At 49.8% G+C, this 23,183-nt stretch overlaps 1 protein-coding gene across 19 annotated transcripts in view; it reads left to right on the top strand.

Moving 5' to 3' along the window:
* KDM2B (lysine demethylase 2B) overlaps window positions 1-22,358 on the top strand; it is a 170,068-nt gene extending 147,710 nt beyond the window's left edge. For 12 of the 19 annotated variants that reach the window (XM_063593722.1, XM_063593724.1, XM_063593736.1 and 9 more), the window contains 10 exons: window positions 6,771-6,914; window positions 7,653-7,740; window positions 7,909-8,177; window positions 8,397-8,510; window positions 9,160-9,198; window positions 9,354-10,033; window positions 10,959-11,122; window positions 11,215-11,376; window positions 12,073-12,291; window positions 21,666-22,358. In XM_063593722.1, coding sequence (XP_063449792.1) covers window positions 6,771-6,914; window positions 7,653-7,740; window positions 7,909-8,177; window positions 8,397-8,510; window positions 9,160-9,198; window positions 9,354-10,033; window positions 10,959-11,122; window positions 11,215-11,376; window positions 12,073-12,291; window positions 21,666-21,847 — 2,061 coding nt within the window. In that variant the 3' untranslated portion in view covers window positions 21,848-22,358. The remainder of the gene's footprint in view (window positions 1-6,770; window positions 6,915-7,652; window positions 7,741-7,908; window positions 8,178-8,396; window positions 8,511-9,159; window positions 9,199-9,353; window positions 10,034-10,958; window positions 11,123-11,214; window positions 11,377-12,072; window positions 12,292-21,665) is intronic. The other 7 variants (XM_063593725.1, XM_063593726.1, XM_063593728.1 and 4 more) reach the window with 3 other exon arrangements.
* The last annotated feature ends 825 nt before the right edge of the window (window positions 22,359-23,183 follow it).

Raw genomic sequence — 23,183 nt, 5'->3', positions numbered from 1 at the left:
TTTCATTTTGCAAAACTGAAACTCCATACCTACTGAAGCTCTACTCCCCTTTCCCCTCCCTCAGCCCGGGCAACCACCATTCCACTTTCAGTTTCTAAGAGCTTGACTCCTCTCGGGACCTCATAGAAGTGGAATTATGCAGTAATTGGCTTTCTGTGATTGGATTGGCTTGTTTATAGCCCTGAGCATAATGTCCTCAGGGTTCATCCATGTTGAAGCATATGACAATTTCCTTTTTTTATGGCCGATTAATACTCTATTGTGTATTTGTACCAAATTTTCTTTTTTTTTTCTGAGATGGAGTCTTGCTCTGTTGCCCAGGCTGGAGTGCAGCAGTGGAATCTTGGCTTACAACAACCCCTGCCTCCTGGGTTCAAGCGATTCTCCTGCCTCAGTCTCCTGAGTAGCTGGGATTACAGGCACCTGCCACCACATCTGGCTAATTTTTATATTTTTAGTACAGACGGGGCTTCATCATGTTGGCCAGGCTGGTCTCGAACTCCTGACCTCAAGTGATCTACCCACCTCGGCCTCCAAGAGTGCTGGGATTACAGGCGTGAGCCACCATGCCTGGCTCAACTTTTCTTTATCCATTCATCTGTTGATGGACATATGGATTGCTTTCACCTCTTGCCTGTTGTGAATAGTGCTGCAGTGAATATGGGTGTGCAGATATCTCTTTGAGATCATGTTTTGAATTCTTCTGGATATACAATTGACCCTTGAACAACACAAGGGTTGGGGCACCGTCTGACCTCTATGCAGCTGAGAATCTGCATGTAACTTTTGACTCCCCTAAAACGTAACTACTGTTAGCCCTATTGTTGACCAGAAGCCTTACCAGTAACAAAAACAGTCCATTAACACATATTTTATATGTATTATATACTGTATTCTCACAATAAAATAAGCTAGAGAAAAGAAAATATTAAGAAGATCATAAGGAAAATATATTTATCATTCATTAAGTGGAAGTGGAGCATCATAAAGGTCTTCATGCTCATCATCTTCACATTGTGTAGGCAGAGGAGGAGGGGTTGGTCTTGCTGTCTCAGAGGTGGCAGAGGCAGAAGAGATGGAGGAGGTAGAAGGGGGGGCAGGAGACGCAGGCACACTCAGTATAACTTTTGTTGAAAAAAAATCGGCATATAAGCGGACCCACACAGTTCAATCCTGTGCTGTGTAAGGGTCAACTCCATGCCCAGAAGTGGGCTTGCTGGGTCATATGACGATTCTATTTTTAACTTTTTGAGGAACCTCTGTACTGTTGGCCACCGCGGCCGTGCCGTTTTACATTCCCACCACGGGTGCATGAAAGTTCCTGTTTCTCTCTCTTTTTTTTTTTTGAGATGGAGTCTCGCTCTATCACCCAGGCTGGAGTGCAGTGGCACGATCTCGGCTCACTGCAAGCTCCACCTCCTGGGTTCATGCCATTTTTCCTGCCTCAGCCTCCAGAGTAGCTGGGACTACCAGTGCCCGCCACCACGCCTGGCTAATTTTTTGCATTTTTAGTAGAGACGGGGTTTCACCATGTTGGCTAGGATGGTCTGGATCTCCTGACCTCGTGATCCACCCGCCTCGGCCTCCCAAAGTGCTGGGATTACAGGCGTGAGCCACCGCACCCGATGAAGTTTCCTGTTTCTCTACGTCCCCACCAACATCTGTTATGTTATGGGCTTTCAGTTTGTTTTTAGTGGCCATCCTAATGTGTATGAGGTGACGTCTCACTGTAGTTTTGATTTACTTTTCCCTAATTCTTAGTGATGTTGAGCATCTTCTCAAGTGCTTATTGGCTGTTTGTCTGTCTTCTTTGGAGAAATGTCTGAGTCCTTAGCCCGTTTTTAAACTGATTTTCTTTTTTCTTTTCTTTTTTTTCTTTCTTTTTTTTTTTGAGAGAGTCTCATTCTTTTGCCCAGGCTGGAGTGCAGTGGTGCAGTCTCGGCTCACTGCAACTTCTGCCTCCTGGGTTCAAGAAATTATCCTGCCTCAACCTCCCAAGTAGCTGGAGTTACAGGCACGTACCTCCACACCCAGCTAATTTTTGTATTTTTGGTAGAGGCAGGGTTTCACTCTATTGTCTAGGCTGGTCTCAAACCCCTGACCTCAGGTGATCACCCTCCCGCCTTGGCCTCCCAAAGTGCTGGGATTACAGTGCATCTGGCCTAGATCGGCTTTCTTTTGGGGGTTTTTGTTGCTGAGTTAGAGGAGTTCTAGATATGTTTTGGATATTAACCCTTATCAGGTCTCTGGTTAGCAAGGATTTTCTTCCATCCTGTAGATTGCCTTTTCACTCTGTCAGTTCTTTCTTTTGCTGCAGAAGTTCAGTTTCACTGCTTGTGCTTTTAATTGGTACCCGAACCCCAGGACATTTCCATGGATTTCAGGGAATTTGTGAGCCATCCTGAAATTAAATGCATTTTTGTCTATGTGCATGCATGGATGTGCATTTTTTGGAGACTGGGTCCATGTGACCCATTGGATCCTATAGAATTTAAAAGAGCTTGTCTATAGCAACTGGTGGTTTTTAGAACGGTGTCACCTAAAACCCAATGTTTGCCAGCAATGAACCCGTGACTGTCTTTTTCTCTTTGGCATTATTATCTCCCAGCCCCCGTGTGCTGGGCCCAGTTATAGGAAACCTGTCTCGGGTGCCATCTTATCTTTGCAGCTCTGGTGCCTGGCACAGCGCATGCTGGTTGAAGGAAACCCCATTTTTCTACGTCTCCTACTCTCTTCAGCTTGACGTGGCTTCTGGAACTGATGGCAGATGCAGGCTTGGCCTGACCCTTGGGGTCCTTCTTACTCTTCTCCCAGCCCTTCTGCTCTGCCAGGGCACTTCTCACGTGTTACCCACCTGTGACATACGCAGCCCCACCTATCTTCCTTTTCTGGACCCTCCCTTTGCTCCGTCGCTGGGGCTGCCTCCGTAGCCTCCCCTCTCCACCATGTCCCTGCCAGTGTCATGCCGATGTCATGCTGGTGTCCTGCAGTCTGCGCCCCCACATGCGCCCCAAGCCCCCTGCCAGCCCCTGCAGGAGATTTGCCTCTGGCACCGCCTCCCATCCTGCCACCTGGCTCAGAGCCAGTTCTGCCATCTGCCCCACCCCACCACAGACCCTCTTCTTGCCGTGTGGGCCGTGCTTCACCCTGTGCCCCCCGCTGCAGTCTGGTCCCCAGATGTCCCCTTTGGCCCGGCCTGCTCTGTCCTCATTCACCTTGAGGCCCCGCGGCCTTGCCCACTTGGCTTCTCTCCACCCTGTCCTCCAAGTCCTCCAGAAATCAGCCTCTGCTGCTTCTGAGAACTCTTGAACAAGATTTTTCCATGTTTTCTTTGGATTTCAGCGACTTAATGTCTTTGTCTTCCCAAATAGCTCATGGGGAGCAGCCATCTCCCTCGCTCCTGTGCCCCCCAGGACCTTGTTTCAGGCCGTGGCAGATGTGTGTTTGGTATTTGTGGAAGGAACGATGACTGCCTTGCCTTCTGTGTCCTGTTTATTAGAATTCAAACATTTGCCATTTAATCAAGTCTTTTTCACTTACCAATGGCGTGTATATCCCAGCCTGCTTGAAGCTCCTCTGAGCAGCATAATAAAGGTTGGCTGCGTGCTTCCTCTGTCTGCAGGTGCACTGGGCGGGATGAGGCTGACCCGCCCTGGCCTCAGGGGGCTCACAGCCGGGTGCATCAAGTTCTCACACTTCGTAGTCTCAGGGACCCCTTCATGCTCTTAAAAATTATGAGGACCCTAAAGAGCTTTTCTTTTATGTAGGCTATATATTTATTAATATTGACCATATTAGAAATTTAAACTGAGTTTGGTGTGAGAGGACTTTAGCTAAAAAAAAAAAATTAAAACTGATTTTTTTTTTTTTTTTTTGAGACAGAGTCTTGCTGTGTCGCTCAGGCTGGAGTGCAGTGGTGTGCTCGTGGCTCACTGCAGCCTCTACCTCCTGGGCTCAAGCAGTCCTCCCACCTCAGTCTCCCGAGCAGCTGGGACTACAGGCATTCACCACTACACTCAACTAATTTTTGTATTTTTTTGTAAAGACAGGGTTTTGCCACGTTGCCCAGGCTAGTCTCAAACTCCTGGGCCCAGGCAATCCGCCTGCCTTGGCCTCCCAAAGTGCTGGGATTGCAGGCATGTGCTATCACTCCTGGCCAAGAAATTTTTTTTTAGATTTTAAATTTATCTTAAAATAACAAGAAAACCCATGACGTGTTAACAGAAATAACATATTTTGGCCGGGCATGGTGGCTAATGCCTGCAATCACAACACTTTGGGAGGCTAAGGTGGGAGGATCACTCGAGGTCACGAGTTTGAGACAAGCCTGGCCAACATGGTGAAACCCCATCTCTACTAAAAATACAAAAATTACCCAGCACGCCTGTAGTCCCAGCTACTCGGGAGGCTGAGGTGGGAGAATCGCTTGAACCCAGGAGGCAGACAGAGGTTGCAGTGAGCCGAGATCATGTCACTGCACTCCAGACTGGGCAACAGAGCAAGACACCGTCTCAAAAATAAATAAGAAAAAAGAAATAACATATTTTTATGAGAAATAATTACATTTTCCAAAAGAAAAATAAGAAGAATGGCGTTGTTTTATATTTTTGTAAATCTCTGTTATGTCTGATTCATTAGAAAGGACTTGGAATTGCCGGGTGCGGTGGTTTACGCCTGTAATCCTGGCACTTTGGGAGGCCGATGTGGGTGGATCATGAGGTCAGGAGTCCGAGACCAGCCTGACCAACATGGTGAAACCCCCCATCTCTACTACAAATATAAAAAATTAGCTGGGCGTGGTGGCGGGCACCTGTGCTACTCGGGAGGCTGAGGCAGGAGAATCGCTTGAACCCAGGAGGCAGAGGTTGCAGTGAGTCGAGACCGTGCCACTGCACTCCAGCCTGGGTGACAGAGCAAGACTCCATCTCAAAAAATTAAAAAAAAAAGAGAAGACCTGGAATTTTCATATCTGCTTCTGTGTTTTGTCTATTGTGATATGTTGTTTTGGAGGGAGTATGAGGAAAATTTCGCCTCACACAGATATATACTACTTGGAAAAGGGAGGAGTATTTTAATAGCCTTTTCGATAACTGTGGGTACTCTGATACTCAACTAGAACTCAACAGTTTTTTTTAAAAGTTTAGTTGCAATGTGGAGTCTGAAACTGTATCAATGAGCTGTTCACACTGTTACATTGAAAATCATTAGCCTGTCTTGACCTTTGAGTAGCTCATTTGCTCAGGCATGATATTGTAACACCATGTATTGGTCATCTGGAAAATATTGGCTCCCTGAGTTAGGCAGATTTTCCAAATATTGGCACATAATATTATTTTAGAAATCACGTTTGTTAATATGGTTACTGATCTCATTGGAAAAGTCTCTCAGTATTGGGAAGCTGTGCGGGTTATGGTGGTTCATATAAGTTTTACAAAAGTCTAATTTTCATTCAGAAACTTGAATTTTGTCATTTGCAACAAATGCTGTCAGTTATTTTTCTGGAAATGACAAGCACACTTCTTTGATCTTCACAAAAATACACCAATGTCCAGGGGGTTTCTATCAGTCATTCCTTCAAGTAAAAATAATCTGTGGAGAAAGTGGCCATTTCACCTCCCAGCTCAGTCACGAGTGCTTTTCCTTTGGTACGCGTCACCTGTGTGCCGAGGCACTTTATGCATACTTCTTATTGTCACAAAGCACATGAAAAGGATGTGTACTCTAGGGTAAGGTTTTCATAAAGTAATTTTTACTGTTTCATCAGAGATATTCTTAGATGAAACTGGTGATCTTTTTTTTGACGGAGTCTCGCTCTGTCGCCCAGGCTGGAGTGCAGTGGCATGGTCTCGGCTCACTGCAACCTCCGTCTTCCGGGTTCACGCCATTCTCCTGCCTCAGTCTCCCGAGTAGCTGGGACTACAGGCACCCGCCACCACGCCTGGCTAATTTCTTTTTGTATTTTTAGTAGAGACGGGGTTTCACCGTGTTAGCCAGGATGGTCTCGATCTCCTGACCTTGTGATCCGCCCGCCTTGGCCTCCCAAAATGCTGGGATTACAGGCGTGAGCCACCGCGCCCGGCCTGGTGATCTTTTTAATATGGCATGAGTCACTCCATGGCTGCTGGTGAGCTGGGGGCCTTGCCTTGCCTGGTGCTGAGGGGCCAGGAGTTTCACCCGCCAGTACAAATATCAATACTGTGCAAAAGGCAAATAACGTCTGTTATTCTGAAGACAGTTCTGACCTCCTAACCTTTCTGTAAAGGTCTTGGGAGCCCGCAGTCCATGGTCTGTGCCTTGAATACCCACTGGTGAGATGCAGCTTTATCTCATCTGCATGGATCTGGGCTGCGCTCACGCCCCTGCTCCTTTGGGGCTTTTCTGAATGTGAGGCCTTCCCTGACCTCCATATTTAAAATCAGCCCCCCTTCTGCCCCTCACTCCAGCCCTCTAATTTTTCCCCATGTCTCTGTCTCTAACATGCTCTGTCCATTTTGTCTGCCTCCCTCCACTAAAATGTAAGCTCTGGATGGCAGAGATTTTGAGCTGTCTTGTTCCTTGCTGTATCCCCAGCAATTAAGAGTAGTATCTGGCATGTGGAGGGAGTAGCCTGATACGTATTTCAATGAATGAGTGAGCGAATGTGCCTGGGCCACTTTCCGGGGGTCTCCTGGCAGGCCTAAGGGGAGCAGCTCATTGCCCTTGAACTGGCCCCCCTGGGGGTCCGTGCTCCCCACCCCTGATGACTTGTCTTGTTCTCCCTGGCTCCTCAGCCAGTGCTGCCCCACACCGCCGTGTGCCTTGTGTGTGGCGAGGCGGGGAAGGAAGACACGGTGGAAGAGGAGGAAGGCAAGTTTAACCTCATGCTCATGGAGTGCTCCATCTGCAATGAAATCATCCACCCTGGATGCCTTAAGGTGAGTGGCCCAGTGGGGACAGGTGGTGCTGACGCTCTGGGGCAGGTAGGGTTGCTGGAGATGCTGGTGAGATGGTGGGATGCAGGTCGTGCAGTGAATTCCTGGAGGACCCCTGAGTCTGGGTGATCCTCTGTGTCAAGGGATAAGCCCGGGGCAAGGAGGGCCTGGAGTACCTCAGAGACTCAGTGTCATCAAAGGAATAAACACACCCCCACCTCCCAGGATGTCAGAACCAGAGAGGGTTTCCAGAGACTCAGCGGATGGCAAACACAGGCTGCTTGTTTGTAGCTGGGCCAGAGGGAGTGCCTCCAGGTGGCTCCAGGCTTCTGGGAGAACAAGGCCCCATACCACACTCCTTCCCCCAGCACCCAGTAGAGTCCTCTGCAGAGTCCTTTCTGCATGCCAGGCGCTGAACTGGTGGCTTTACCTGGGTCATACCCCCCCAGTGAGATGGGCACACTAACTTTTATGGCCGAGGACACCAGCCCACAGAGACGGAGTGTCTTGCCCAGGGTCCCAGAGAAGCAAAGGGGCTCAGCCTCTGAACCCTGGCCTGGATCCACAGCTGCCCGTCTCTGCCAGCCTCTGCAGCTGTGTTTTCTTTTGGCTGGAAATGGGATAGACGTGACGTTGGGGAGGGGGTGCTGCTGCTTCTGGAAGACGTGGCGTCACAGAGCCTTGTGCCCGTGGGCCGTCTTCTCCGCCCGTCCCTCTTCTGAGTCCTGGTGTTCCCCGCAGATTAAGGAGTCAGAGGGTGTGGTCAACGACGAGCTTCCAAACTGCTGGGAGTGTCCGAAGTGTAACCACGCCGGCAAGACCGGGAAAGTGAGTGCCGGGCTCCAAGTCCCAGGGTCAGTCGGGAGAGGGGCGGGCCTGGGCCTGGCCGGGACCAGCCTGTCCCAGGAGTGTCAGGCAGGTGGGTTGCCATCGGCCTGGGGAGGAGGAAGGGCAAGTCCAAAGGTATACAGTTGGTCTGTTCCTTCTCTCTTTTTGGCCTACAAGCAAAAGCGTGGCCCTGGCTTTAAGTACGCCTCCAACCTGCCCGGCTCCCTGCTCAAGGAGCAGAAGATGAACCGGGACAACAAAGAAGGGCAGGAACCTGCCAAGCGGAGGAGTGAGTGTGAGGAGGCGCCCCGGCGCAGGTCGGATGAGCACCCGAAGAAGGTGCCGCCGGACGGCCTCCTGCGCAGAAAGTCTGATGACGTGCACCTGAGGAAGAAGCGGAAATACGAGAAACCCCAGGAGCTGAGTGGACGCAAGCGGGTACAGACCAGGAGGGGCTGGGAGGCAAAGGGGTTGGTCTGGCTGGTCCCAGGTGCTGGGTTGGAGGGATGGGGCAGGGGGTGGGCAGCAGGTAGAGCTTGGGATAATCCCGGCCTCTTGCTGCCCTGAGCAGGTCACCCAAGTCCTGAGAGCCCTGCCCCAAAGAAAGGAGGGGAAAACCAGCGAGTCACTCCTCTTCCCACCCCCCCCCCCCTTTAGGCCTCATCGCTTCAAACGTCCCCCGGTTCCTCCTCTCACCTCTCGCCGAGGCCCCCTCTAGGCAGCAGCCTCAGCCCCTGGTGGAGATCCAGTCTCACTTACTTCCAGCAGCAGGTGCTCCCACGACGCACGCCCTCCTGAGGCCCCGGGGACTGGCGAGTCCTGGGCTGTCCCCCACCCCACCCCGCTGGTCCTCCACCCCACTGCTGCCTCTCCTGAGGCTTCCCAGGTCTCGGCCCCAGATCTCTGGCTCGTGGTTCTGGCTTGGGGCCTGGGAAGCTGTCTGTGCCTAGAGCCTCTGTTGGTTGGGATGGAAGCTGTGAGTCCAGGGAACCTCTGAGGAGCCTGGTGGCCCTGCTCCACCCACGGGCCGTGCTGTCACCAGCCACAAGGTGGCGCCAGGAGTCTCTCCCAGCTCTAGCCATTCCTGCTGGGCCGGGGATTCCCACAGGGCTGTGCTCCAGAACTGGCTCCCAGAGCCGAGGATGATTTGAATGGGCGGCTGCACATCTCCGGGTCTGTGGGGTGGGAGGTCAGTTGGGTGGGAACAGTTCAACTGTACTCCTACTTCCAGCTTCTTCCTTGAAAGCTGCAGGCAGGGCTCGCCCGTCTGTCGGTCAGACGTGGAGATGGCATTTGTGGGGAAGGCCTCCCTCCAGCCCCTCCTCTGGAGACTGTGGACTCGTGGTGGGGTGGGGTGTCGAGGAGACCAAATCCCACGAGCCCGGGGAGCAAGCTCTGCGTCCTTTCTTTTTCGTGACAGCTCAAACCTGGCAAAGAAGATAAGCTTTTCAGGAAAAAGGTACCATCTTCCCCTCCCTCCTGTGCCCCAGGCCTGAGCGGTTAGAGCTGCACCGCAGCTCCCTGGGCCACAGTCCCGTGGCAGTGGGGCGGGAGGCCTTGGGCGGGTGCAGCCCTGAGCCCCAGAGGCTGACGCGTCTCCGCTCTCGCCCTCAGCGGCGGTCCTGGAAGAACGCCGAGGACCGCATGGCGCTGGCCAACAAGCCCCTCCGGCGCTTCAAGCAGGAACCCGAGGACGAACTGCCCGAGGCGCCCCCCAAGACCAGGGAGAGCGACCACTCCCGCTCCAGCTCCCCCACCGCGGGACCCAGCACCGAAGGGGCCGAGGGCCCGGAGGAGAAGAAGAAGGTGAAGATGCGCCGGAAGCGGCGGCTTCCCAACAAGGAGCTGAGCAGGGAGCTGAGCAAGGAGCTCAACCACGAGATCCAGAGGACGGAGAACAGCCTGGCCAACGAGAACCAGCAGCCCATCAAGTCGGAGCCCGAGAGCGAGGGCGAGGAGCCCAAGCGGCCCCCGGGCATCTGCGAGCGTCCCCACCGCTTCAGCAAGGGGCTCAACGGCACCCCCCGGGAGCTGCGGCACCAGCTGGGGCCCAGCCTGCGCAGCCCGCCCCGTGTCATCTCCCGGCCCCCACCCTCCGTGTCTCCGCCCAAGTGTATCCAGATGGAGCGCCATGTGATCCGGCCACCCCCCATCAGCCCCCCGCCTGACTCGCTACCCCTGGACGATGGGGCAGCCCACGTCATGCACAGGGAGGTGTGGATGGCCGTCTTCAGCTACCTCAGCCACCAAGACCTGTGTGTGTGCATGCGGGTCTGCAGGACCTGGAACCGCTGGTGAGCGGCGGCCTGTGTAGGGCTCTAGGTTAAGGCTCAGGCGGCACCAGGGATGGCCCGTGGTGTGTGGAGTCGCTGGCGATGCTCTTTCCTTCCAAACCCCAGTATGGCTTCATTGTGCTCCGCAAAGCGTTCCAGCTGGCTACAGCGGCCCCTCTGGTCTTGTCAGAGGAGGTGACCCCGTTTATTCCCTGATTTAGCTTCCTGGAGGGTGAAGTGAGGACCACGTGGAGTCCTTGGCTTCGGAGAGTTAGTCCAGGTTTCCAGCAAGGCTGCCAGTTGCAAACTTCAGTCCAGCCGATATTTACCAGCTTTCTGGCCTTAGCTCTGCCTTACCCTCTTGGATGAACGGGCATGACGCCAGCTTCATGGGGTTGTTTGGAGGAACGGCCGGTAGAGGGCGTTGTAAAGCCCATGGTAAATACTTGATGGAGGCCGGGCGCAGTGGCTCATGCCTGTAATCCTAGCACTTTGCGGGCGGATCACTTGAAGTCAGGAGTTCAAGACCAGCCTGGCCAACAAGGTGAAACCTCATTTCTACTAAAAATAAAAAAATTAGCCGGGTGTGGTGGCACACACCTGTAATCCCAGCTACTCGGGAGGCTGAGGCAGGAGAATAGCTTGAACCTGGGAGACGGAGGTTGTGGTGAGCAGAGATTGCACCACTACACACCAGCCTGGGAACAGAGCAAGACTCCGTCTTAATACATACATACATACTTGATGGAGAGTGGAGGCCATGGCTGTTAGAGCAGATGGGAGGTGCCCGCGTGGGGGCAGGATAGGTGCTACGTAGAGAAGGGTCCAGAGCGCTGAGTTAAGGAGCCTCCCAGAGGTTGTTAGGTGGGGAGAGTTAAGAGCTGTGTGTGGGCTCCCTAGAGGAGCCCCACCTCTGACGATGTGTCCCCACGGGGCTGGTCCCCAGGTGCTGCGATAAGCGGTTGTGGACCCGCATTGACCTGAACCACTGCAAGTCTATCACACCCCTGATGCTGAGTGGCATCATCCGGCGACAGCCCGTCTCCCTCGACCTCAGCTGGACCAATATCTCCAAGAAGCAGCTGAGCTGGCTCATCAACCGGCTGCCTGGTGAGCCCTGGGCCAGTGGCCCCGAGTGTGTCTGCTGCAGTGAGGGCTGGGGACACATCCCCTGACCTTCACCCTTTTCTATGTCCCCCCAGGGCTCCGGGACTTGGTGCTGTCAGGCTGCTCATGGATCGCGGTCTCGGCCCTTTGCAGCTCCAGTTGTCCGCTGCTCCGGACCCTGGATGTCCAGTGGGTGGAGGGACTAAAGGATGCCCAGATGCGGGATCTCCTGTCCCCGCCCACAGACAACAGGCCAGGTGAGTTGCCAGGCTGGGGGTTTCTGTGGGGGTGGGGTGAGCGAGCTAGGCTGTTGGATCTGCTTTTACCCTCAGACCCCAGCTGTTCCCCAAAGGACATAGGGATGAGTCTCTGCTGCCATGTTCTCAGTTTGCTTCAGGCACAGAGGGGATCTGGGAGGAGGCAGGGGCTCCTGTGCACACGCGAGACTCGCTCCTGGGGCTCCGCGTGCGTCTCACTGCTTTCTTATTGACTCGCTCATGGGGCTCTGCGTGCATCTCACTTCTTTTCTGTTGACTTGCCCCTCGTTGGTTTCAAGCCTCCACTGCCATCGGGATCAGTGTGGTTGTGCAAGGGCTTCCAGGATGGCACCTCCCCCTGGACTGGGCTGGACTGCCTAGGTCCGTGCTTCTCGCCAAGCCATGGGGATCGGAGATGCTGCGCAGCCTCTGCACTGGTTGGCTGATGACTACTGGGTGGAATGTGGGCTTAGTGTTTCTAGGTCTTTTAGTTTTTCAAGAGAATCTGAAAATCTAAGTTTTGATGTGGAGTCTGATTTTTCACTGTTGGAATTATGATTTTGGGAGGAAGCAGTTTATAACTCAATGAAATCTGAGTGTTCTGTCTGGCTGGTGGGCCTTTTAGAGTGTCATGTCAGCATGACCAGGCCTCCTCGGTCAGATTGACGGGTTGCCCCCTCCTTCCTGCCCCACCAGGTCAGATGGACAATCGGAGCAAGCTCCGGAACATCGTGGAGCTGCGCCTGGCAGGCCTGGACATCACAGATGCCTCCCTGCGGCTCATCATCCGCCACATGCCCCTGCTCTCCAAGCTCCACCTCAGTTACTGTAACCACGTCACCGACCAGTCCATCAACCTGCTCACCGCTGTTGGCACCACCACCCGAGACTCCTTAACCGAGATCAACCTGTCTGGTGAGTCAGGGGCCCCCATCGGGTCTGCCCAACACTCCGTGGGAGAACCAGGAGGTTCACATTTGTGGAAAACGATTCGTGTGTCTACAGCTATGTGGTCACAGTGCTAGGTGTCTCGTTTACTGAGACAGACAGCCCAGTCCAGGGGGGAAACACAGTAAACAAAGAGTTACTGTTGGCCGGGTGCAGTAGCTCACGCCCGTAATCCCAGCACGTTGGGAGGCCGAGGCAGGTGGATCATAAGGACAGGAGTTCGAGACTAGCCTGGCCAACATGGTGAAACCCCGTCTCTACAAAAAAATACAAAAATTAGCCGGGGGTTGGTGGCCGGCGCCTGTAATCCCAGCTACTCGGGAGGCTGAGGCAGGAGAATCGCTTGAAACTGGAAGGTGGAGGTCGCCGTGAGCCAAGATGGCGCCACTGCACTCCAGCCTATGTGACAAGACCAAAACTGTCTCAAAAAAAAAAAAAAGTTACCGTTGGAGTTGTAGTAATTGCTACCCCAAAATAGTGCCAGTTAGCAGCAGCCACAAGCACATAGCAGTGGTTCCTGACCCAAAATACGGACAAGGGACAGCTTCCCGAGGGGGTGCAGAAGAGCCGGTGCCTGACAACCAGGGTGTTGAGACAGTGGGGGCCGGGAGGCAAGGGCCCTGGTGGGCAGGAGGGAGCTTGGTTTCTGCCTTTGCTGTCGTTGCTTACATGCACCCCTTGTGACCCTGCTATCAAGGGGCCTGTTGTTGGAGAGGAAAAAACCCACAGTGAGTTCCATTATTGTTCTCTGTCTGTCGCTGTGGTGCAGGATCTTCGCTCACTGCACTTGCCGTTGGGGCGGCAGTTGGTTCTGAAGGACTTGGGGCTCCAGTATGCAGCGAGGTACACAGAGCAATGCTGCCTGCTCTTCGCCCAACTAACCCGATTTTGGTCTGGTAGCTTAGGATGGTCTGGATTGGGGGGTGTTGGGTTTGCGTGAGAGCAAAAAAAGAAAGAGAAAAAGAAACTACAGGTGTTTTTTTTTTTTTTTTTTTTTACCCTCAGAAATTACCAAGTACTAAGGACATCCCCATCTCATCAAATTACATTTTTCACACAGCGCAGTGGTGACGTACACGTTGTTTTCTCCTCTGCATCCCACATTTATGCCTGATAAACTGTCTGGCAACCATGCCTCATAGCAGGGGCATGGGAGCTTTGGATGGGATGAGATCATTCGGGACCTAGGAAGCCATTCCTTCTCCTCATGAAGTTTTGGTGGCAGGGATTGTTCCACCTCGTGGAGGCAAAGAACCAGAGTGAATTGAGGCTTCTCCAGCTCAAGGGCCAGGTCATAGGCTTGAATGGGTGATGGAGCTGCCCTTTGGAGAGGGCCTGGGAGTCGTCTTACTCTAAGTGCTGGCATTTTATTAAATCTCTTCATTATATCCTGGTTTAGTTATTATGGATGCGTAGCAGAGATCTCAGTATAAATTCCCTCCCCTGCGGTGTGGGCCATGCTGTGTGTGTGCATGCAAATCATCTTTTGCATTTTGTTTTTCCAGCATGATAAATTGAGGTCATCTTTTTATCTCAGTGCATACAGCTCTCTGCATTCTTTTTTTTTTTTTTTTCTTTTTTTTTGAGACGGAGCCTTGCTCTGTCACCCAGGCTGGAGTGCAGTGGTGCGATCTCGGCTCACTCCAGCCTCTGCCTCCCAGGTTCAAGTGATTCTTCTGCCTCAGTCTCCCGAGTAGCTGTGATTACAGGTGCCTGCCACCATGCCTGGCTAAGTTTTGTATTTTTAGTAGAGATGAGGTTTCACCATGTTGGCCAGGCTGGCCTCAAATTCCTCACCTCAGGTGATCCACCCACCTCTGCCTCCCAAAGTGCTGGGATTACAGGCGTGCGCCACCACACCCGGCCTGCATTCTTGTTAAGAGCTGTGAAGTATACTAAGGCATATCTCTATACCTAAACTCTTCTAGATTTTCTTAAAAAAAAAAAAAATTCCCCTCTCATCGGTGTAACCAGTTGAGTTACTGGAAAAATAAGCTTGTCCTGATGCAAGCACCAGAGATGGGAAAAAAGTCTGTGCCACAAAATAGATGACAGTTGACATGCCTCAAGATCCTTAAACTTGGTTGGAGGATCTGGTCTCGTGACAAGGGAAGTTGCAATTCTAGCTATTGTTCTGGCCGAATTCCATCGTGGAAAATTTACTGGGTGCTCAAGGCAGTCCCCTGCCTTTCCCTTTACCCCATCCTCACTACCTGAGACAACGCCTTAAACTCTTGAATTCTTTCTTCCAGTGTTTACCTCTGCTATTTCAAAATAGCAAGCCTAGTGCTTGCTTTGGCAGCCCATATACTGCAATTTCTTTTTTTTTTTCCCATGTGGACATTATATATTTATTAGCTTGCTATTATATAACATGAGGATTTATTACTGTTGTATCCTTCCCTCCCACTCCCCACCCGTTTTTCTCCCTCCATCTTTTCCAATTTTTGGTTGTCACTATTCTTTCACTTATTATGACCATGTTAAGTGTTGGTCACTGTTGAGCCAAATAGTGTATTATGAGTACATTTTGTTTCTTGCTCAATGTTTTTATTAATTGCCTCATTTTGCTTAGTTTCTATGCAAATGGTACAACAGAATTGAATGCTCTCCCCCTCCCCACCCCCAACTCATCAGTTTCTTGACCAGTTTTTGTACGAGAGCTGCCTCCTGACTTCTTTTCCTCCCCTTCCGTTTTCTCCTCTGGGACTGCCCGCCCCACCGCTGCCATCCTGGACTCCTTTGGTCTCTGTCTTGGCCTAGGTACCCTCCTTCCTTGATCTCGTATCTTCTTTCTTGGTTTACTCTCACATTTGGTGAGACATTTTCTAGACCCTGTGTGTCTGAATTTGTTTTTATTATATACCTTCCCATTTAGTTGCTAGTTCTGCTGGGTATAGAACCCTAGTCTGGGAGCCTGTTGCTACAGTAAGTGGGAGGTTTTGCTCCACCATCTTCTGCCTTCCAGAGGCAAGGTCTAAAACCATTTGATTCTTCATCTGTCAGTGAATCTATTTTCTCTCCTTGTAAGTTAATAGAAAGTCGTCTGTAATTGTCTGCAATTTTTGATGACAAACTTGGGTTTGAGTCCATTTCACCTACCATGGTGAACACTCACAGAAGCCCTTCAGTCTGGACGTCTGTGTTCTTCACTTGTAGAAAAACTTCTTCTTTCTTAACTTCCTCCCCTTCTGTTTTCCTCTTTCTGGACTAGTCCTCTGATTCCTGTCTTCCCTCCTCATTTCCATGTCAGTGTCTTTTTGCTGTATTTTCTGGGAGTTTTCCCTTACTTTATCATACAACTTTTTTTTTTTTTTTTTTTTTTTTGAGATGGAGTCTCACTCTGTCGCCCAGGCTGGAGTGCAGTGGCGCGATCTCGGCTCACTACAAGCTCCGCCTCCCAGGTTCACGCCATTCTCCCGCCTCAGCCTCCCGAGTAGCTGGGACTACAGGTGCCCGCCACCACGCCCGGCTAATTTTTTGTATTTTTAGTAGAGACGGGGTTTCACCGTGTTAGCCAGGATGGTTTCGATCTCCTGACCTCGTGATCCGCCCGCCTCGGCCTCCCAAAGTGCTGGGATTACAGGCGTGAGCCACCGCGTCCGGCCACAACTTATACACTGAGTTTTTAATTTCTGCTGTTGTGCAGTTGAACCATATGAAACTGCTGTTTTTATAAGTCAAAAGTAGTCAAATGTTGGCATTTTCATATTGTTCAACCTATATGTTTAATTTTCAAGCTGTATTCTCTGAACTTTTTGTGGAATGGCCAGTTGTTTCTTGGAGCCAGATACTTTCCTGAGGATATGAATGATTGTTTTATTTTCTTCTCTCTGCATTGACTGTTCCTTCAAATGCCGTCAGTGGCCTTCAGCAGAGGCCCTCCTCAGCTTGAATGCTGATGCTTGCTTGTCCCTCCACTCAAGGGTGATCAGAAGCTCTGGGCACGCGGTTGGAGCTTGTCTGCTATGGACGACACTTACAGGGTGGTCTCTGTGTGTCGTTTCTTTGGTGAAACCTGGACATCAGATCTTTCCATCTTTCTCTTAAGCTGGTCAGGATTGCCAGAAAGACTCTCCTTGATCTCCTAAGGGTGTAGGGTGGACCGCCATTGGTATGGTCAAGTATGGGGCTTGATGGGGGAAGGAGGTTCTCAACAGTCAGCAGGTAAATTTTCCCTTAGCCCCCACTTTTGAGTGGGCACCCCTACTTTCTGTGCCCACTGGAGCCCAGCCCATCAGAGACTAAAACCCCAGTCTTCTGCTGGGGAAGGAATCTGGACATCTTACTGCTCCTTGAATAGATTTTCAACCAGTGCTTCTGTTACTAACACCATCTTTAGCCCCACTTCCAATGTACATGTCACTTCCAATGCAAGAGGAATTTCTGAGAAATCACAACTAAACACCTTGGAGGTGTTCTATAGAATAATCATTCTTTTCTGCTTTCCCCTCAGCCACTTTAGGGTTAATTAAGCTTTCTCAGGTCTCCTAAATTGTTACCTCTTCTCCAGCTTCCAAAATTAGAAAAATAATTATGTTGTAGTAAAATAATACATAATATAAAATGGACCACCTTAGCCATTTTTGGGCATAGAATTCAGTGGCATTAAGTACATTCACAATGTTGCGCAACTGTCACCAACATCCATCTCCAGACTTTTTTTCTGTTTTAGAGACAGGGTCTCGCTATGTTGCCCAGACTGGTCTCAAACCCCTGGGCTCAAGTAGTCCTCCTGCCCCAGCCTCCCAAAATGTTAGAATTACAGGCATGAGCCACTGCACCTGGCCTTTTTTTTTTTCCCTTTGTTGGCTGTGATTTTGGTGTCATATCAATCTTTGCAAAGTCTAATGTCACGAAAAATTTCCCATTTTCTTTTTTCAAGACAAAGTCTTGCTCTGTCGCCCAGGTTTGAGTGCAGTGGTGCAGTGTCAGCTCACTGCAGCTTCCGCCTCCTGGGTTCACGTGATTCTCATGCCTCAGTCTCCCAAGTAGCTGGGACTACAGGCACGTGCCACCACACCTGGCTAATTTTTGTATTTTTTAGTAGAGATGAGGTTTCACCATATTGGCCAGGCTGGTCTCGAACTCCTGACCTTGTGATCCACCCGCCTTGGCTTCCGAAAGTGCTGGGATTACAGGCATGAGCCATCGCGCACAGCCAGGTCCAGCTTATTCTTTTGCATGTCGAAATTCAATTTTTCCAGCAACATTTATTGAAAAGATTATTTATTACTTCATTGAATGCTGTTGGCAGCACCCTTTTCAAAAATCACTTCACCATATATTTGAGGGTTTGTTTCTGGGCTCCTGATTCTTTTTTTTTTTTTTTTTTTTTTTTGATAGAGAGTCTCGCTCTGTTGCCCAGCCTGGAGTGCAGTGCAGTGGCACAATCTTGGCTCACTGCAACCTCCACCTCCCGGGTTCAAGTGATTCTCCTGCCTCAGCCTCCTGTGTAGCTGGGAGTACAGGTGTGTGCCACCATGCCATGTTGGCCAGGCTGGTCTTGAACTCCTGACCTCAGGTGATCCGCCCACCTCGGCCTCCCAAAGTGCTGGGATTATAGGCGTGAGTCACCACGCCTGGCCGAGCTCTTGATTCTATTCCATTGGTCTATATGTCTATCCTTATGCCTGTAACGTGCTTTATTTATGAATGAATGAATGACAGGGGCTTACTCTGTCATCCAGGCTGGAGTGCAGTGAGGTGATCATGGCTCACTGCAGGCTCCACCTTCCAGGCGTAAGTGATCCTCCCACCTCAGCCCCCTGTGTAGTTGGGACTAGAGGCACCATGTTTGGCTAATTTTGGTGTTTTTTGTTTTTTTATAGAGACAGGCTTTTGCTATGTTGCTCAGGCTGGTCTTGAACTCCTAGGCTCAAGTGATCCACCCACCTCAGCCTCCCAAGTGCTGGTCTTACAGGCATGAGCAGTCGCGCCCGGCCTATGTATTTTATTTTATTTGGAGACGGGATCTCACTCTGTTGCTCAGGCTGGAATCATACTCCTGGGTTCAAGTGGTTTTCCACCTCAGCTTCAGATTAGCTCTTCAACTTTGTTGTTTTTTTGGATTGTTTGGACAACTTGGAGCCCCATGCATTCACATGAATTTTAGGATAGATTTTTCTTTTTCTGCAAAAAATACTACTAGGATTTTATAGCAATTTCATTGAATCTGTAGATTGCTGTGGGTAGTGCTGACATCTTAATAGTATTAAGTCTTTCCATTTATTTATGTCTAATTTAGTTTTTTTCAGCAATGCTTTATAGTCTTCAAAGTACAAGTTCTTCCTTGGTTAAATTTATTCCTGAAGCTAGGCATGGTGGCACACACCTATAGTCCCAGCTACTCAGGAAGCTGAGGTGGGAGGATCACTTGAGCCCAGGTGTCCTAGACCAGCCTGGGCAAAGTAGTGAGATTCCAGATCTAAAATGTTTAAAGGCGGAGGGAGAACTGATGAGGATGCTAACAAAAGTGATGTTCCTCCACAGGCTGGCGGGCGGGCAGGCGGGCCCCACGCGCCAGCAGGAAACATCTGTCAGCCTGCCTGTGGAGGGTCCGAGAAACCAGGCTGCAGTGAACTCTAACGCACAGAGGGACCAAAGGAAAGTCTTTTCCTTCTAGCTTCTTTGTTGGAAGGGTCTTTGGGCTCCAGTTTTGGGGAATATGTGAACCACAAGCCAGGAAGAATGCTGGCTGGGCATGAATGAGCCTCCAAAGAGGGCCCAAATTAGTACCCAAAGACAACTCAGAAAAGGAGCCAGCTGGGCCTCCAGGTCTCACTTCACACCAAGTGCTGCCTTACCACCGACAGGTAACTGCCAGGATGCACTTGAGGCCCCCTCAGCCGTCTGACAGCTACAGGCCACAGCAGTGTGCCAACCAGATGGCAGAGTTCTCTGGCATGGGAGCTGCCTGCTCTGGTGCTTGAAGGTGTCAAGGGAGAGGCAGGACTTGGGTCAGTCCCTTCTAGCCAGGAACTAGGCAAACATTACAGGGGAAAAATATCCCTGAGCTGGTGATGGAGTGGGGACAGCATAGCTGCATCTGAGTAAGGAATGAGACGCATTCTGGGGATGAGCTAGACAGTGCTCTGGAAGGCAGATAGGGAGCTGGGAACAGGGTCAAGATGGAAGATTCTGAGGGTGATTTCTTGCTGAAAATGTCTAGCCTGAATCTAAGCAAGCCTCTGGGATATCTGCAGTTTATAGGAAAAACAGGAGAGATGGAACAAGCGAAATGACACCTTTAAGATGACAAGTGTGAATGTGGGACATCCTCTAAGAAAACCGTCCTGGTCAGACAGGCCCAACACCTATATCCCAGTGGTCTGGGAGGCTGGGTGGGGAGGATCACTTGAGACCAGGAGTTCAAATCTAACTGGTCAACATGTCATAGTAAATAATGAAAAATGAAAAATATATGAAAATAAACATATTAGTAAAATCCCTATTCTTTATACTTAAAATGAATCAAGTATTGAGTTTTGGGGATCATGAGTTTCCCGAAGGAATTGTATGATAACATTCTACAACTTCCTTCATCATTGGATTTTGCAGGAAGATTATAAAGAGGGTCAGCCATTTGAGGGGGAACTACTTGAGAAGATTAAGGGATACCCTTTGAAAAACTGAGTTATTGCCGGGCACGGTGGCTCACACCTATAATCCCAGCACTTTGGGAGGCTGAGCTGGATGGATCACCTGAGTTCAGGAGTTCAAGACCAGCCTGGCCAACATGGTGAAACCCCATCTCTACTAAAAATTAAAAAAATTAGTCGGGCGTGGTGGCCGGTGCCTGTAATCCCAGCTACTTGGGAGGCTGAGGCAGAATCGCTTGAACCTGGGAAGGGGAGGTTGCAGTAAGCCGAGGTCGTGCCACTGCATTCCAGCCTGGGCAACAAGAGCAAAACTCCATCATCTCCAAAAAAAAAAAAAAAAAGAAAAAAGAAAAAAAACCCCATGAAAACCTGAGTTATCTGTTGAAGCATCTCTTGTTTTCCCATCTTCAGTCTAAAAGCAGGGCCTTCACTTGTGAATGCCTATGTGTATGTAGACAGCTTTCCAGCACCACTGCTCCAGGTTCACGAATTGGTGAGCATCTGTTTGAAGATTCTGTGCTGATGTGGAGGCCGCTGTCTGAAAGGACTAGCTGTATAAAGGAAGTCAGTTTGGTGGCGTATGTGGTGCTCTGACTTTACTACTTTACACCACCTCCTCGCTTGCAGGGATTTTGACAACATGTAGATAGCACAGACGTTGTATGCATGATTGCGGTTTGCCCTTCGTATTTTTATTCCCACTCAATTTAATAAAGAAATGAAAGTGTTGATACTAAGGATGATTAGCAAAGGTCACAAATGTAATACCATTGAGGCCAGGCACAGTAGCTCAAGCCTGTAATCCTAGCACTTTGGGAGGCTGAGGCGGGCGGATCACATGAGGTCAGGAGTTTGAGGCCAGCCTGGACAACATGGTGGAACCCAGTTTCTACTTACTACAAAAAAAAAAAAAAAGTCGCGCATGGTGGCACATGCCTATAATTCCAGCTACTCAGGAGGCTGAGGCAGGAGAATCACTTAAACCTGGGAGGCGGAAGTTGCAGTGAGCCAAGATTGCACCATTGCACTCCAGCCTGGGTGACAAAAGCGAGACTCTGTCTCAAAAAAAAAAGCACAAAGGGTGTGTCTGCAGATGAGGGTGTGACGAAGTCTGAATTCTGCTTTTGCTAGAAGGGCATGTTGGTCTGGTGTCTAGGCTGCTGGCACACGGTCAGTCCTGGAGTTAGGGCCAAACAGCTGTCCTTCATGCTGTGAATTGCTCCAAAGCACTGCGGCCTGCAAAAGCAAAAATGATCCCAAGATGCCCTTAGGGATGTTCTTTCTGTGACCCAGCAATGCCCCTCTGGGAATTTATCTGAAGGGAGGAGGCAAATAAATGCACAGTAATAGACATAGAGCAGTACTCATCAACAACATATTAGATGAGAAAAGCAAGCTACTTGACATGGTGTGTGAACCTATCATTGTGAAAGCACATAGAACTACTTACATGAGCATACGCACGAATAGAGGCAGCTGTGTGGTAAATTAGAAGTGATTTTCACGTGGTTATCTGAATGCTTTTGAGGCATATATTAACCTTTATACCTGGCGGGTGAGACCCTTCCCCGTTTGAAGAAGAGAGATTTTAAGCAAATAACATTTTATTTAGTGCAGCACAGCAGGGACTGGAATATGTAGAGCTCTGACCTGTCCCCACTGCTGAGTGCCTGGGTCTGGCGGCGGGGGGGCTTCTGGCTCCTGGCCTTCACACCTCACATTACTATTTCTTCTCTGCAGACTGCAATAAGGTCACTGATCAGTGCCTGTCCTTCTTCAAACGCTGTGGAAACATCTGTCATATTGACCTGAGGTACTGCAAGCAAGTCACCAAGGAAGGCTGTGAGCAGTTCATAGCCGAGATGTCTGTGAGTGTCCAGTTTGGGCAAGTAGAAGAGAAACTCCTGCAAAAACTGAGTTAGTCCAAGGATAAGTATGTAAATACGGGGCGGGCTCTGGGAGGGGAGAGACTTTACAAAAATGAGGGCTTTTATTTTCCATTTGGAACGTGGGACAACAGACCACAACGCAATTCCATTTTGCAAGTCTTTCCAAGGGAGAAGCTGTTCAACCACCCGTTTGGGGGATGAGTGAGCCGACACTTTCCTTTGGTCTTTCTAAATCGTAACTGCACTGCTCTCTGGACCATTTCTAAGGCGGCCTTTACAAGAAGACATTCCTGTCGGAGAGGAGGGTGGACTTCGGAGAAATTCTCATACTGAAGCATGAGCTTAGGAGTTTCTATTAGTGGTAGTGGTGTTTTGGACACTTCATTCCTTGCAACACCGAGGTTTTGGGTGTTGACATAAAGTGGACCACACACCACATCTGCTGCCGTCTTGACACTTTTTTTTGTTTGGTTGGTTTTGTTACATCTTACATTATGCAGAACTATTTTTGTACAAATTGTTTAAAAGTTATTTATGCAAGGTTTGAATGCATACCAGTGTTTTTATTGTTTTGAGATTGCCAATTTTCCTGATTTCCTTAAGGTAGGAGAGAATTTAACGTGTACTTCATCGACACAACCCATCTACAAATGTGCCCAGATCTAACAAAGTAGGCTAAGACCTTCCACTTAAAAGCATGTTTAACTGGAAGTTGAGAGTCTGCTTTGTACCTCAAGAGTTACATGAGCATGTTGTGGATAAATGTAAATTATAGTCAAAGTAAGATACTCTGCCAAGTTTCCTCTGTAGAGAATTCACTTTTCTCAAATTTTAAAATTTCGACTTCAGCCTTTGCACTCAGGAGGGTCTGCTCCAGCATGAGCTCTTGTACTTACATAGATCTAATTTATACAGTGAGTCAAGACGTAGAATAAATGCTCCCACATAGCCTTTCTTTTGCTTTTGCTTCTCTCCTCTGAAGTGTGAGTTGAGTTCTCATTTAGGTTTGTAACATGGCTATTTCCTAGTTGTAAAGTTCTGCATTTATAAGTGCCATTGTTGTAAGGTGGTGTTTCCTAGACCTTCCCTGATGCGATTTTACCTTTGTTGAATTTGTATAAACAATTGTACAAAAAAAACCACTCTTGAACTTTGAGGGTTTCTGTTCTAGGAGTGGACTAGAAGTTTAAGCCCAGAGTCAGTAAACACTGTTTTGAAGTCCAAACAATGTAATTTCTGATTCATCTGATGTACCCTGTGGTGCGTCATTTCTCTTTCTTCAGAAAGCAAGCAAGCTGTTTCTGGCTAGTAAAGGTAACGGGAAAGAGCTATGCTCTGACAATGGCCACGCGTAGGAATTAGACACAGA

The sequence above is a fragment of the Pan paniscus genome, chromosome 10 (genome assembly GCF_029289425.2).
Source record: "Pan paniscus chromosome 10, NHGRI_mPanPan1-v2.0_pri, whole genome shotgun sequence".
In the NCBI taxonomy this organism is placed as follows: domain Eukaryota; kingdom Metazoa; phylum Chordata; class Mammalia; order Primates; family Hominidae; genus Pan; species Pan paniscus.
The sequence above is the reverse complement of the archived record's forward strand: the minus strand, read 5'-3'. Positions and strand labels throughout refer to the sequence as shown.